The following is a 14,047-nucleotide window of genomic DNA, read 5'->3' on the forward strand; positions in this document are numbered from 1 at the left end:
ATGATTCCACCAGCGTACAAACCACACCAAACAGTGCATTTTTCGGGATGCATGGGCAGTTCTTGAACGGCTTCTGGTTGCTCTTCACTCCAAATGCGGCAATTTTGCTTATTTACGTAGCCATTCAACCAGAAATGAGCCTCATCGCTGAACAAAATTTGTCGATAAAAAAGCGGATTTTCTGCCAACTTTTCTAGGGCCCATTCACTGATTTGCAAGCGTTGCTCGTTAGTAAGTCTATTCATGATGAAATGTCAGAGCATACTGAGCAAATAATAATGCATGAAAATCATAACCTCAAAAAATCTGAGCAAATACTAATGCATGAAAATCCTAACCTCTAAAAAATCACCTTTTAGGAACAAAATAAGAACAACCGACAAATCGACGAGATGAGTAACATAAACGAAAACAGTCACCACTTTCGCGTTCTGGTATTTTATTCAATCTCAAAAGTTGAAGAATGGTTCTTCCGAGTTTTTACTGTCGTTGTGTTGTTGCTGTTTCTATTCAATTCACTCCGCTTTGGAGCACTGAGGTTTGCCCTTCTGAATAAGATCGAAATCGGTTCAACTGCTCCCTACACATATCCCTTTTTTGTTTTGCTACGACCTCTGCAGCTTCATGGTTAGTAACGAATCATGTTTTTCTTCTGCCCATGCCGGTTTTACCCTGCTCCTCAAATTCGAAGAACCTATCGATAAAGATTGATTTATGTTATCCAGGTTTTGCTTTTATTTTGAAGTGGGGTTTTCCTAGTGCTTTACCAATATTCAATTCTCTCCTGGTTCCAGATGGTGATTTTTTCCTTAGCTTAAGCATTTGATCGCACAGGCAATTCAGGATTCATTCGCGGGTTGTGTAGCACATTGAATTGCTTGAAACGCTTCTGCAGATTTGTATGTACACGAAAATTTTTATTTCAACACTACCATTTTTTCCCACTCTGTTATTAAAATTCTAAAACAGATGAAACAACGTGCTACAGCGAACTCCTTGTTCCGCCAAATCTTCGTAATGCATTTGGTTCAACAAATTTACACCAAACAGCATGGCATGATTTTTATGACGTGTCAAAGGTAGATCACAAGAAGTTTTTAAGAATATTCGTGCCAAATCAGGCCTAACTTAACATCATTCGGAGCATAATTATGCCATTAAATTTTCCAACGGAAACTTAGTTCAAAATCTTTGTCAATAAAACGAAACACTATCACTAATTATTGAAACATTAGTAAATTCAATCTGCCCTTCGAGTAGACTAGTATATTTAGTTTGATTTTCATATATCATTGTATAATTGCTAAAAGTTTTAGTTTTAAGTCATTATGTATCATTGTAATATATTCATACAAAAAAAGAGAACGTTTGCTAATTTGAATGGGCCTGGAGGTGCTTCCAGGTGAGCATCGGAACTTTCCGTGAGTTTCCACCGACCAGCTACTCTTCAACGAGCCGTTCACTGAACTGTACGGGCAAAACAAGATCAACTGTAAACATCTGAACCGACTTAAAAAGATCAACCATTGCTGTAGTATTCCGGAATCCTCCATATGCTATTTTTCACAGATCTTTTCGACCTTCTCAAGCTTTCCAGTAATCTCTCGTTAACTGCTGATCCATGTCTTGATAGTTCCGCCAAATGTTATTTAGTCAGTTTCTGATAGTCTAGAAATTCTCGCAAAAATAAAAATAAATCACAGAAACCTCAAATTTTGGTTCGATTCTGTTAAAGTAATGTTATTTTGAATTACCGGATGACCTACCTTACGATTTCACAGGTATTTTGATCACTCTAATATATTTTGGTTCAGCTCACATATTTCTGGATGTAGTTGAAATGAAGTACATCGTGTCTTTGTATTTATGTATTTATTTTCTTCACGAAACACCATCAAACGGTTTTTAGTAGAATTCAAACGATCAGTCATCAGTCTTAAATGAGATTCACATGGCGTTTTAATAAGTGTTACACACAGCTTCTTTCTATTGCCATCCCTAGTCGGTAACGGTCACCTGAACTGATATAACTTATGAATCGTACTTTAGCCGAATAACATGACCTTTATTTTCATCACAAAATATCCCAACAGTGTTGAGTTCTCAGCAATAAGGTTATGGAGGTATTTCGGTCACTCTAATTTGTTTTGGTCCATATTGCTGGGTGTAATCAAAATAAAGTACGTAGTGTCTTCAAAATAAAGTACGTAGTGAATTTCAAAGGTTATTTCAGGCTACATTCACGAGAGAAAATGTCATGAGACCTATGACATTAATCATCTGCTACAGTCGTGGCGAAGTACAATCGGCGACTGTCTGCTGTAAACAGGTAAAAATTATTGTGAAACCTTTTTTTTCCTTTTTGATTCTCACAGCTTCGGTTGACACTGCATACTATGGGATTTTCTCTGAAAACTGCAAATGACTGAAAGGGCAAATGAAAGAAAAAACCCAATTTTGAAACGACTCTTCCGCTTATGTCATTGACTGGACATGGATTTCGTTCTCATAGTTTTCAAGCGAGGCTGAGAGTGACAGTTTTCATCATTTTCGTCTGCTTTGAGTCAATGAAAATTACTTTTATTAGCTCTGATTCTTAGCGTACAAAATCATTGCATGGATAGTACTACGGTCCTAATTACACTAAGAATCCTTCCAGGTCGAACATACGAGGTCTGTTCAAAAAGTACCCGGAATTCTCATTTTTCTAAAAAAATATTTATTTATTCGTCTACATCTATATGGTCCCCTTCAAAGTAATCCCCCCTAGATATAATACACTTATGCCAGCGTTTTTTCCAGTCTTCGAAACACCCCTGATAGTCACTTTTTGTAATGCTCTGTAGCACTCTCAGCGATTCTGCCTTTTTCTCTTCAATCGATGAAAAACGCTGTCCTTTCATGGGTCTCTTCAACTTTGGGAACAGGAAAAAATCACACGGAGCGATATCTGGTGAATAAGGAGGTTGGGGCATGATTGAAGCGATGGTAATGCGTTTGTTTTTTTTTTATCAAAATTCAGCAGTTTTGGAACGAATTTTGCTGCCACTCGTTTCATGCCCAAAACATTTGAAAAAATATGATGGCATGAGCCAACTGATATGCCAACTTCATCAGCAACTTCTCTAATAGTGATTCGGCGATCATCCATAATCATTTTTTCCACTTTTCCCACATTTTCATCGATTATTGACGTGCTGTGTCTTCAGCGTCTTCGCGGCCATCTTGGAAACGCTTATACCACTCGTAAACACTCGTTTTTTTTCATAGCAGACTCACCGTAGGCTCTCTGTAATATTTCACGCAAAATTTAATACAAATTCTTTGACTCTTAAATTCTTCCATTGTTTAAACCAGGGGTTCCCAAAGTGGTCGATATAGACCCCTTGGGGTCGATATCCTTTTTGCGGGGGTCGACGTGAACGAAAACTGACTATGGGGGTCGACGAGGTCTAGAAATCGACCCCTATTGTTTGATATAAGTTGTTATTTGAAATATTTACGCTAAAAAAAGTTGTGTTTATTTGACCATCCGCAGAAATTGGTAAGTATTTTACATCAATATAAAAAATGCAAGACATTGAATTTTCAAATGAATTTGTTGGGGGTCTACGGCCTAAGTTAATTTTAGTAAAGGGGTCCATGACTCAAAATAGTTTGGAAACCCCTGGTTTAAACTAACAAAAATCGCCGAGCTCAAAAAAACACGTCTACACCAGCCGCTACAAGACAGAATGTAAACAATGAATACAGCTGAAAATTTCACCATACATTAGGGACATATGTACCAAGACAATAAAAAAAAAATTTTGACCACCGGACTCTCCAGACGCGCGCAATTAAAAAATTCCGGGAACTTTTTGAACAGACCTCGTATAACAACTGGCTCATAAAACCATTACCGTATGCATTGAACCGTCAACCCGGCTATAAGTACAACCTCTATTGAATAAGTTTTCTTCTGATCACAAGAACCTATCGGAAAATACTGTATACAGTTTTTAGTTACTTCGACTGCGGTTTTTAGTCATGATTAAAATGCAGCTACCAGATCAGATGCACATAACCAAATCATAACACAAGTATATCAACAGTTGATATGTATAACAATTTGTGTTATTTTGAGATATTTGACAAATGAAAACAGTTGAAAGCTAAACCGTATGATAACAATATAATAACAAAATCAGTTATGATGTTTCATTTTCATTTGCGAGACTCATGATGAAGTTCATCAATTGGAATAATGAGTTCTTCCGTTGCTTTATATCGAAATATATGATCAGATCTTCAAAAAAACTAAAAGAAGAAACCAGATCACTAAATAAATTATTCATTTAATAAAAAAAAACATTCAACAATTTTTGATTGAAACGATGCTAAAATTTAGCTGTGATATAGTTTTTCTGTGTTAAATTTGCTATCTAATTTTTTACAACTATTGTTATAAATTTCTGCTTTGTGACTTCTGTAGTTATATCAAATTCTATAATAATTGTGATACAAACGTTTCAAAATCTATTACAATATTGTTCCCGCTAGAGTCTTTTTGTTATGATTTTTGTTATTTTAACTGTTTCCTAGTCAAAAATATTTCAAAATTTGTTACAAAATATTTCTGAAATAAATTACTCCAGTTGTTATAATTCTTTTATTACCATCTGATCGGGATACTGTACGAAAAGCAATGCCTTGGTATTAAATTCCTTTTGTGGAATTTTACCTACTCTTTTAACTTTTAATCTTTGCAACAGATTAATAGCGTACAGAACCATTGCATGGTCGAGCTACACGGTCCTACTAACACTTAGAATCCTTCTAGTTTCGGGCTCGAACATATTACAACTGGCTTGAAGACCATCGTCCTATGCACCAACGACATTGCATAAAACCCCGCTGTATTTTTTCTTCTAGGCACAATAAAAAATATGGAGTTTCGACTTTGGTTTTGCTTTTACATTCGTCCAGTTGAACAGTGGAACAGATTTGATTCTGACTATTGTGCTTGTAGACAAAAATCAGAACCGAAGTCTCTTTCGTTTGATTATGTTCCTCCAGCGAAGTTCACCGTGCACCATTGCCGTGTAAACCTTAACGTGGTATTTTAAACACTCAAATTTTTACGAGATTTAACTACCGTGTAACGTTCAGTCTCAAACCCATTGATTTCTTAAACATAACACATGGATCAATAAGTCCCGAGACTAAAGCAGAGATGGCGCTCGTAGTAAACCAGTAACCACGTCTTTCTAGAGTACTAACCTTTGCTTGAAACGGGTCAAAATTTTATGTCGACCCGACCAGAAACAGCTGAGCGAGGTTGGAGTAAAGTCGTTTTGTAGTTTGTTTAAAAAATGGAAAAAAACCGAGTTTCGTGTTTTGATAAAACATTGTTTTTTAATGGGTAAAAACACCGTTCAAGCGAAACAATGGATTGAAAAATGTTATCCGAACTCTTGTCCATCAAAAGCAACGATTTGTCGGTGGTTCGCCCAGTTTAAACGTGGTCGTACCGACACAAATGACGCGGAACGCTCGGGTAGATCTGTGGAAGCCGTTACACCGGAAAATGTGAGTGAAGTGACAAAAATTATAATGAAAGATCGTAAAGTGAGTTAATGATTCAGAAAGCAGTTTATCGCTATTTACTCGCAACAAAAAAGATTTCTTGCGTCGTTACGTGACCATGGACGAAAATGGATACATCACTACACTCCAGAGTCGAAGCGGCAGTCATCTGAGTGGCGCACAGCTGGTGAAAGCCGTCCGAAGCGTCCGAAAACGCAGCAGTCAGCTGGTAAAGTCATGGCGTCAGTTTTTTGGGATACGCATGGCGTGATTTTCATTGACTACCTCGAAAAAGGTAAATCGATCAACAGTGATTATTATATTGACTTACTGGTGCGTTTGAAGGAGGAAATCGCAAAAAAACGATCGCACATGCAGAGAAAAAAAATCCTTTTTCATCAAGACAATGCACCCTGCCACAAGTCGAAGAAAACAATGGCGAAATTGAACGAATTGGGCTTTGATCTGCTTTTCCAACCCCCATACTCGCCAGATTTAGCCCCCAGTGACTACTGGCTCTTTGCTGATCTTAAAAAAATGCTCCAGGGAAAAAGAATTGGCTCAAATGAGGAGATCATCGCTGAAACTGAAGCTTATTTTGAAGCGTAAGATAATTTTTTTTATAAACATGGTATTGAAAAATTGGAAAAGAACGTTGGAACAATTGTATCACTTTAAAAGGTGATTATGTTGATGAATAAAAAAAATTTTGCAAAAAAAATGTTGTTTCCATTGTTAGTCTCGGGACTTATTGATCCATGGTTACATGATCAACTTAAAACGTATACAAAAAAGCTATTCCTTTGTTATGAGCACCAATTATTCCATTTTTAAGGCACGTGGTTCATAATCAAGACCGCAAACTGTGTATGATATAACATGGTTTTACCAGTTGATGAACACAGTTTAACTGACGGTTTTTTTAAGTGTACGTATAGACGGCTTAAAATTGCTAAATCAGATGTGTATAACATTTGAAAAAACCTTCCGACGATGTCTTCCAATGAAAACTAATTTTTGACAAAGCGTTTTCTTCCATTCACGTTCAGAATTCCTTAAAACCGAGCTAAACGTCCTAAGGTTAGATGAATGCAAGAATGAATAAATAAATAGAGTGTATCATAATTTACATCTGCTGAGGCAAGGTAAAACATTTTTAGAAGAATTACTATAAAACTTTTTTTCCAATCCGTAAAAAAGTCGAAACAAAAACTCGACTCTGAACTGACTGAAACAGACAACCGCAAATAAAACGAAAAACGTGGAGCTTCCACCACAAAATGCAGTCTTCACCCCAAAATAGATTTAGATAATCAAAATCCTCTCATCCTCTCGTCGATGAAGCACCGAAACGATTCTATCCATTTCATCTCGCAGCTGGAGTAGTTGAACTAGCGACCGGTGCATTTTTCCCCTTGTCAGTGTGACTAGATCTGCTGCAATGAATTTCCTATACAAAACAGTAGGGTATGGCTTATCCGCTTCGGCGGGCTACACCTAGCTGCAATTGATCTTCCGAATAGTTTCCACCAGTTTTACTCTCCTGGTGGGCGAAAGGCGGTGGTAGGAAACCGCACAATCGAAGACGAGCCAGGGAAAAAATTCGACTGAAGCGTAGGACGCTGAAGTATGTACTTACCTATCAGTAATGCTACAAATGCAATCTAGTTTGCCGGTGAAAGATAGCAATCGGTCAGGTACGGGAAAGAAACCAATATTGAAAATAGAAACAGGAATGTTCTACAATTTCACAAAGAAAGTGTTCGATCATTCCGTCAGTCGACGTGGGTAAGCTCCGCTGTAGCGGAACTAAATTTCGAATTTGTACGAAACGTTTGTTTTTCAACTTCTTTCTCTAATATTGCTAGTTGTAGAGGAAACATTGGTTCTGCCAAACTGTATGGCATAAAAGCTTGACTTTAGCGATGTTACCTTAATTCATCAGTAGACTTACCTCCGGTGTTGAATCTCCATGAACGGTGCAAACCAGTTGTGTCTCGTAGCCTTCTCCGGCGTGAACCCAGGTCTTCTCAACTGTGATCTCCGGCGGAGCTAAACGAGAAAAGGAAAACATTTTTCTACGGTTAATACAACCGAACAGAGACTAAGCCGTTGGCCCCAGAAGTAATTATGTACGATTAAATTACATTCCTTCCTAGCCTTGAAACAAAGGCCGGAATTTCAGTAAAAGAGAACTTTTCTGAGATCCTTCCTGTGGCTAAACTAAATTAATTGGATCCTCTCTGACCGAAATGAGTACGGGAGAGGAAAGCACTGCAGAAAAAGTAATTATTATAATCATGGAACCAACTCATCCAGCATACTTCAAACATTTTTTAGCATCAACAAAATCAGCTATCCGTAAAAAGGATAATGTGGGTATTTCCAGAAATCCCATTCATCGAAACTAGGGGTCCGTAAATACGTCATACAGTACTTCAAATGAAATGAACCATTGAATGAAATTCAAAATTATGTGGAGTATCCTACGAAAATTGAAAGTCATGACGGCATTTCCCCCATCACAACATCAGTCCATCAGAGAGACATCAGACCGCAATGACTTGTTGCTCTTCATCTCCGACAAATAGCTGTCTCGTCATTGTGCGGCCTTGACTTTGATTTGCATATTCCCTATTTTCGACTCGGATGTTCTTCCATCAAACAAAGTGGTTAGAGAAACCCCTTCTCCTAGTTGCTTGTTATATTTTTGAACAATCATCAAATGTTGAATGATGTTCTTCTGTACAGTTTTCTTTATGCAAGATTCGTTTCCCCGAAACAATTGGGATTAACTTTAATGTGACAAGCTGTTGGCTGACCAAATCTTAATCGAAAAAATGGTCCGACGAAATTTTCAATTCAGATAAAGTTTATGCAGTGTGAATTTCTCATATGAAATCATATTTCGGAACTCGAATTAATTTATTCAGCTTGTCAAACATCCATTCTCATGCGAGGGACAAACAAGTGACACTCGATCCCGTACCGCCATCTATCAGTGGTTCCGAGATTTTTTTTATATAACCATGTTTCAAACTAACACATTGGTTTAATTGTTTTCGTGTCTGTCACAGACAAAGCTTTCAGTGATGGTCCCAGGCACCCCCCATCAGTGGAAAATGATAAATTTGTTTGTACTTACACAGCACGATGAGTTGCATGTCGACAAACACGGGCTCCCGGATGCCATTGTCCGCATAGCAACGGTAGGTCCCACTGTCCTGTCGGTTGACATTCTCCAGCATCAGTGTTGGTCCCTCGGCCAGATGGGGCGAACCGTGCAATGAATCCTGATTTAAAATCCCAACATTATTCAAAGGATTTGTAACCTATTACGCTCGCAAAACTTCAACTAACCTTTCTGGACCAGCTGATGCTGGGCACCGGATTCCCGCTGGCCTTACACTCGAGCGTTGCTGTGCCCCCTTTCCGAACCGTCACGTGCCCCGTTTCCGGATTGGACCGCACGGAGGGTGGTACCAAAATCTCAACCGTATGTACCAGATCTCGGTTATCGTGGTCTCCCACCTGGCAGCTGTAGTCACCGGCATCCTGCGGTCGTACGTTCTTGATTTGTAGTGTGTAACCTTTCAGCAGCTTGAAGCGCAAATCTCTGGTAATGATAAGATTGGCTGCCGTCACAACGGCACTTCCTCGACGCCACAGCAGGATGTTGTTACCTAGAAAGAGGCAAATGAATTTCCATTATTGCCTAATATGCGATCAATAGTTTGATTGTTATGGAAATTTGCTGTTTAACTTTCTATGCTATGCGGAAAATTAAAAACAAATTTTTCGTATAAAATAAAATACAAAGCACTTCGCTTGATTAGACACTAGCATAACATTATAATTTCTGGGGATGGGAACAGTTTAGTGCTCTTGGCGTGGCTATATTATGGTTTATAATAATAGCTAACTTCCCATGGTGAGTTCAAATTTGTCGTGTCGACATGCGATCGAGTTAGCAACTGTTGCTAGCCGACAAAATTCACATATCGTGACTGCAACGATATGGAGGATAACTAGGGACATCTATTTCACTTTTACAATCGGATAATTGAGATGAGATTAAAGTATGGATAATTGAAATAAATCATCGATAACTTTATGCCAATAACTATTAATATCATCGTAGGGTAATGCGATGTTATAGACTGTCACAGCTGTTCAGACTACATGAATTTCACTTTCGAATGTCGCATCGCAGTACAGAGTAAGAGCATGGTCTTTCGACAAACTAATAACGAAAAAAAACCTGTTTTAATCTACCTACTGGTGTAATTGTCCCGAGTTAGCGGTTCAATGCACAGGGCGCTGATCATACATACAAGCCAGTTGTCATATGTTCGCACTCCGACCTGGAAGAACTCTTAGTGTTAGTAAAGTTAGAAAAACGGATCCGGATGAAATACAATAGCTACCTATGGGACTATGATACCTTTCATTTGAGCATAAGTTTGTGAATTTTTTAAATGCACAACCAAAGGATTCAGCAAATGCAATTTTAAGCAAAGTAACGACACGCAATATTTTACACCGTTCTCTGTTGCCGGAAGCAAAAAGTTTGCACTTTTCACTGTCTCACCCAGCAGCTGTTCTAGCTATTGTACAATGGTATATCCTTCATTGCAACACCATAGTAATGCAAAAATAAACGTCTTGCAACGAAGAGCCTACCTCAAGTTTATTCCTCCCACCAAGCACTGGAGGAAAAAAAACAACTTACATTCACTCAGTGCACTTTAATTCGTTCATAACCGTGCATATCTCTATTCAATTACGGCAAAGGCAGAGCCATAACGATTATGCTAATGCGAGAGAGAAAACTTGGTTTCATTCTGAGTGTGGAAAAATTTTCACTACAACTTGTCCTACCAACATAAAGCCAACACCGCATTAGCACGCGGTTTGGTGGAATTTTCACTTCCTACTCGCCTGAACCGCATGTGCCTGCGTAGCATCATTTGAATTTAAATCGGCCATAAATTTCTAATTAGTGTCGTCGTCATAAGCCCCATCTTTTCGGGTAAGGTTGTTTACAACGCCTGCAGTAAAAGTACTGTGTTTCGTTCGAATTGTCCAACGATTGAGCGAGACTGCATTTGATTTTCAATGTAAATTCGAAAATTAAAAGACCGCTGCCTAATAACTTCCGAGCCCGTGTAAACAATCGTCAGCGAAAGGGGACAAGAGAACGGAACAAGCCGCACATAATCAAACGTAAAGTGCAAAACAATTATTTGAAATATAATCACCATTAGCGTTATGCTGAGGTCACGCTTCACCGAACAGCCAAAATATGTAATGTTTGACTAACATAGAACTAAACACAATTTGCCCATTGCATGCCACCAACCGGCGCATGTATTGCCATTTCGAATCATCCCAGGGATGCTAATGAGTTCACAGAGGATAGACAGTGCGTAACAAGCTTTCGAAAATTACAATTCCACAAACCAACCAATTCGAAACCAGAGAACCAGAAAATGCACGGAATTTTGCGGAAATAAGCTCATTGACAGGAAGAGCAGAAACGCAACGGTTTGGTAGTACGCGTATTTGGGAAATGCTGATCATGACCGAAACAGGAACTCACTAATTTTTAGTGTACATAAGAAAAATAGTATAACTGTGATGGTAATAATCGTTAACGTTATAGTAATAGTTTGTTTGAAATGAGTTCGTATAACTTTTCTCTGATTCAGGAGGCAAATCGCTGTGTGAAAACCCGAAACGGTGACGATTGATGAAACACGAAATTCACGGCTGTCCGGTTAAGGTAGCAGGATAATATGAGCGGATCTAATCATTTCCAGCAACTTGAGTTGCTAAATAAATTTATGGAACAGGCCGGCACTAAAATTGAATTTTGAGAGAAATCTTGGTCCATTTTCTTGCACTTGAGTACTCAGGTCTCAAAATTTTTCTGTAATCATTCACTTCCACTTCCAAGCGAGTAAAATATCCTTTCAATCAAAATGGTACTACAATACTTTCAAAGCCTTTCTTTTAATTTCCCACCACACTCCCCATAACCAAAGAATTTCTTTTAGGAACTCCCTGGAACTAATCTCAGCTAAAAAACAATAATCTAGCAAAAAACTAGTGAAAAATATTTCCTATTAAGGGATTCACAAAGGCTCAAAATATCAGAAATTCATAAAAAAATTATTTACTGTTGACAGTTTTTAAAACAAGAAAGCTACATTACTTAACAAGTTGTTGCTACGACGTGTTATTCCAGAGTGAGATACAGTTGGAAACTGTGAATTATAGTGAGCTATGAAGTTATGCAGATTATCATGAATGAACAGTATTGGTGAACATTGGTGAACAATAGATTCAATAGATCTAATATGGTGCATCCAGGTTAACGTGGAGTCGAAATACATACCTAAATAATTGAAACAGTACACTTTTTCATTGATATAATGTCCCAATTGAGTATGATATTGCGTTGGTTATATTTTTCTTGTAGAGCGGAAAATCATAGATTAAGTGAAAAGATTTGCACTAAACTATTGATCTAAAATACTTAAATCGCTGTCCATTGACTTAGTAATAGCATTGATATCATTGTTAGAATAAAATAGAGCTGTATCGTCGGCAAATAACCGTGGTAAGGAGTGTATCAAAAATAAGCCATCCACATACATTTGTGTTGTACGCATGTATTTGTGATGGTTTTTTTATGCTCAGATCGCAGCATGCAGTGCGTTTAGCTGTCAGCTTTCAATTCTTTACTTGTTTGAGCGGTTGAAATTCTGCGTTTTCAAAATATCGCGTATTGAAAAGGAAGTGGAAATTAAAGTTCTGGACACATGGCTAAGTGAGAAGGGTATTACTATGCGAAAATTGGCGAAGCGGTTTGTAATTCATCATGCCAGTGTTAAAAACATGATTAAAAAGTTTGGAGAACATTATTCTTAGGATGAGCTACCAGGAAGAGGCAGAAAACCCGGTTCTTTTAACCCGAAACTGGACCAGAAAGTTGTATCTCTAATCATGAAGAACAAATCAATGTCAATACGTGATTTTGCCAAAACAGCAGGAACGAGTGTCGGAATGGTCCAGCGTATCAAGAGGCGAAATCACCTAAAGACCTACAAGAAGCAGAAAATCTCGGAAAAAAAGTATAAAACAGAAGAAGCAAGCAGCAACAAGGGCCCGGAAATTGTATTCGCGTCTTTTGCAGGGTCTTATGTAAAAGAGGACTTAAAAACCCTTCCAGGTTCACAATACTTTACTGTCGTCGTTGGGGAGGATGTGAGGGATGCGGACAGGTCGATTCAAGTGGATAAACTCGGTCGAAAGGTACTGGTATGGCAAGCAATATGTTTCTGTGGTTTGAAGTCAACCATTTTTTACATTACTGGAACTATAAATGCAGAAATTTATCGATCTGAGTGTTTCCAGAAGAGATTGCTGCCTTTATATAAGAAGCATAGTACACCTCCACTGTTTTGGCTGGATTTGGCGTCGGCTCACTATGCCAAAACCACTATCATATTAATAGTTTCGTTCAATAAATTAGGCATATTATATCATTTATCAACCCAGTGAATTAATGTTTTCTTTATTGGAAGATTATAATCGGTTGTAAACGCTACACCTACACCAACCATATCAGTATCGCACCCACGTACAACAGTTCAGCCTGGAATTAGATGACGGAAGTCAGCGGCATCCATCGGAATTCGAATTCAACTCATCACTCTCCATCACAAACGCTTTCATAAAAGATTCTTTTCAGAGCCACCATTATTTTATTATAAAGAACTATACTGGTTATTTCATAATATTTGTGTTCCAGAATGTTAAATGTAACTAATCTGTACTTTAGTTTAGGTGCATCGTTTCAAATTCTACATACAAGTTCATACAATTGATCAACTAATTGATATTCGAAAGTGTTAAGGAACATGTCAGTTGTTTTCGTATTCACGACATCCAGTTATGTCTCTGACATTACCCACCCGCCTTTTTATTTTAGAATTTAAGAAGTCTATTTTTTCAAAACTTTGGTTGAAAACGGATAGAGTTGATATGAGATAGTAATTATCACAATGATCATCAGATTTGAAAACATGAATGAGTTTTGCTACTTTGAGGCAGTCAGGGTGTTAGCCAGTCGTAACAATTACACTGAATCGTTGAGAAAGGATTCTAGCGAAATGCTGAGCACAAATCAAAATTTCGAAAATCGCAAATTTTATCTTCTTCTTAAGTTCACTACTGGTTGTTCCTTAAGGTGAAATGTAGCGGAATGCGAAAATCGCGTTTTTGATCAATTATTCAAAAACTAGATCGATTTTTGAAAAACCAAAAACACTTAAGTTTTTGAAATCAAATTTATCACAACTAAGTATTCTTAGAATTTTGAAATTTTGCTTTGCCGAGCCGTAATTGGTTTTTGAAATGTATAAATGGTTACTGTTCCGTTCCACGGGGATGATTTTAGAAGTGAAAAGTA

General features: G+C 37.8%; 1 protein-coding gene across 10 annotated transcripts in view; it reads right to left on the minus strand.

Moving 5' to 3' along the window:
• Positions 1-14,047, minus strand: part of LOC131439477 (protein amalgam-like) — a 125,077-nt gene that overhangs the window by 13,649 nt on the left and 97,381 nt on the right. For all 10 annotated transcript variants that reach the window (XM_058610520.1, XM_058610522.1, XM_058610527.1 and 7 more), the window contains 3 exons: positions 8,929-9,251; positions 8,714-8,861; positions 7,523-7,620 (listed from right to left, as the gene is read on the minus strand). In XM_058610520.1, coding sequence (XP_058466503.1) covers positions 7,523-7,620; positions 8,714-8,861; positions 8,929-9,251 — 569 coding nt within the window. The remainder of the gene's footprint in view (positions 1-7,522; positions 7,621-8,713; positions 8,862-8,928; positions 9,252-14,047) is intronic.

This window comes from Malaya genurostris, chromosome 3 (assembly GCF_030247185.1).
Source record: "Malaya genurostris strain Urasoe2022 chromosome 3, Malgen_1.1, whole genome shotgun sequence".
NCBI lineage: Eukaryota > Metazoa > Arthropoda > Insecta > Diptera > Culicidae > Malaya > Malaya genurostris.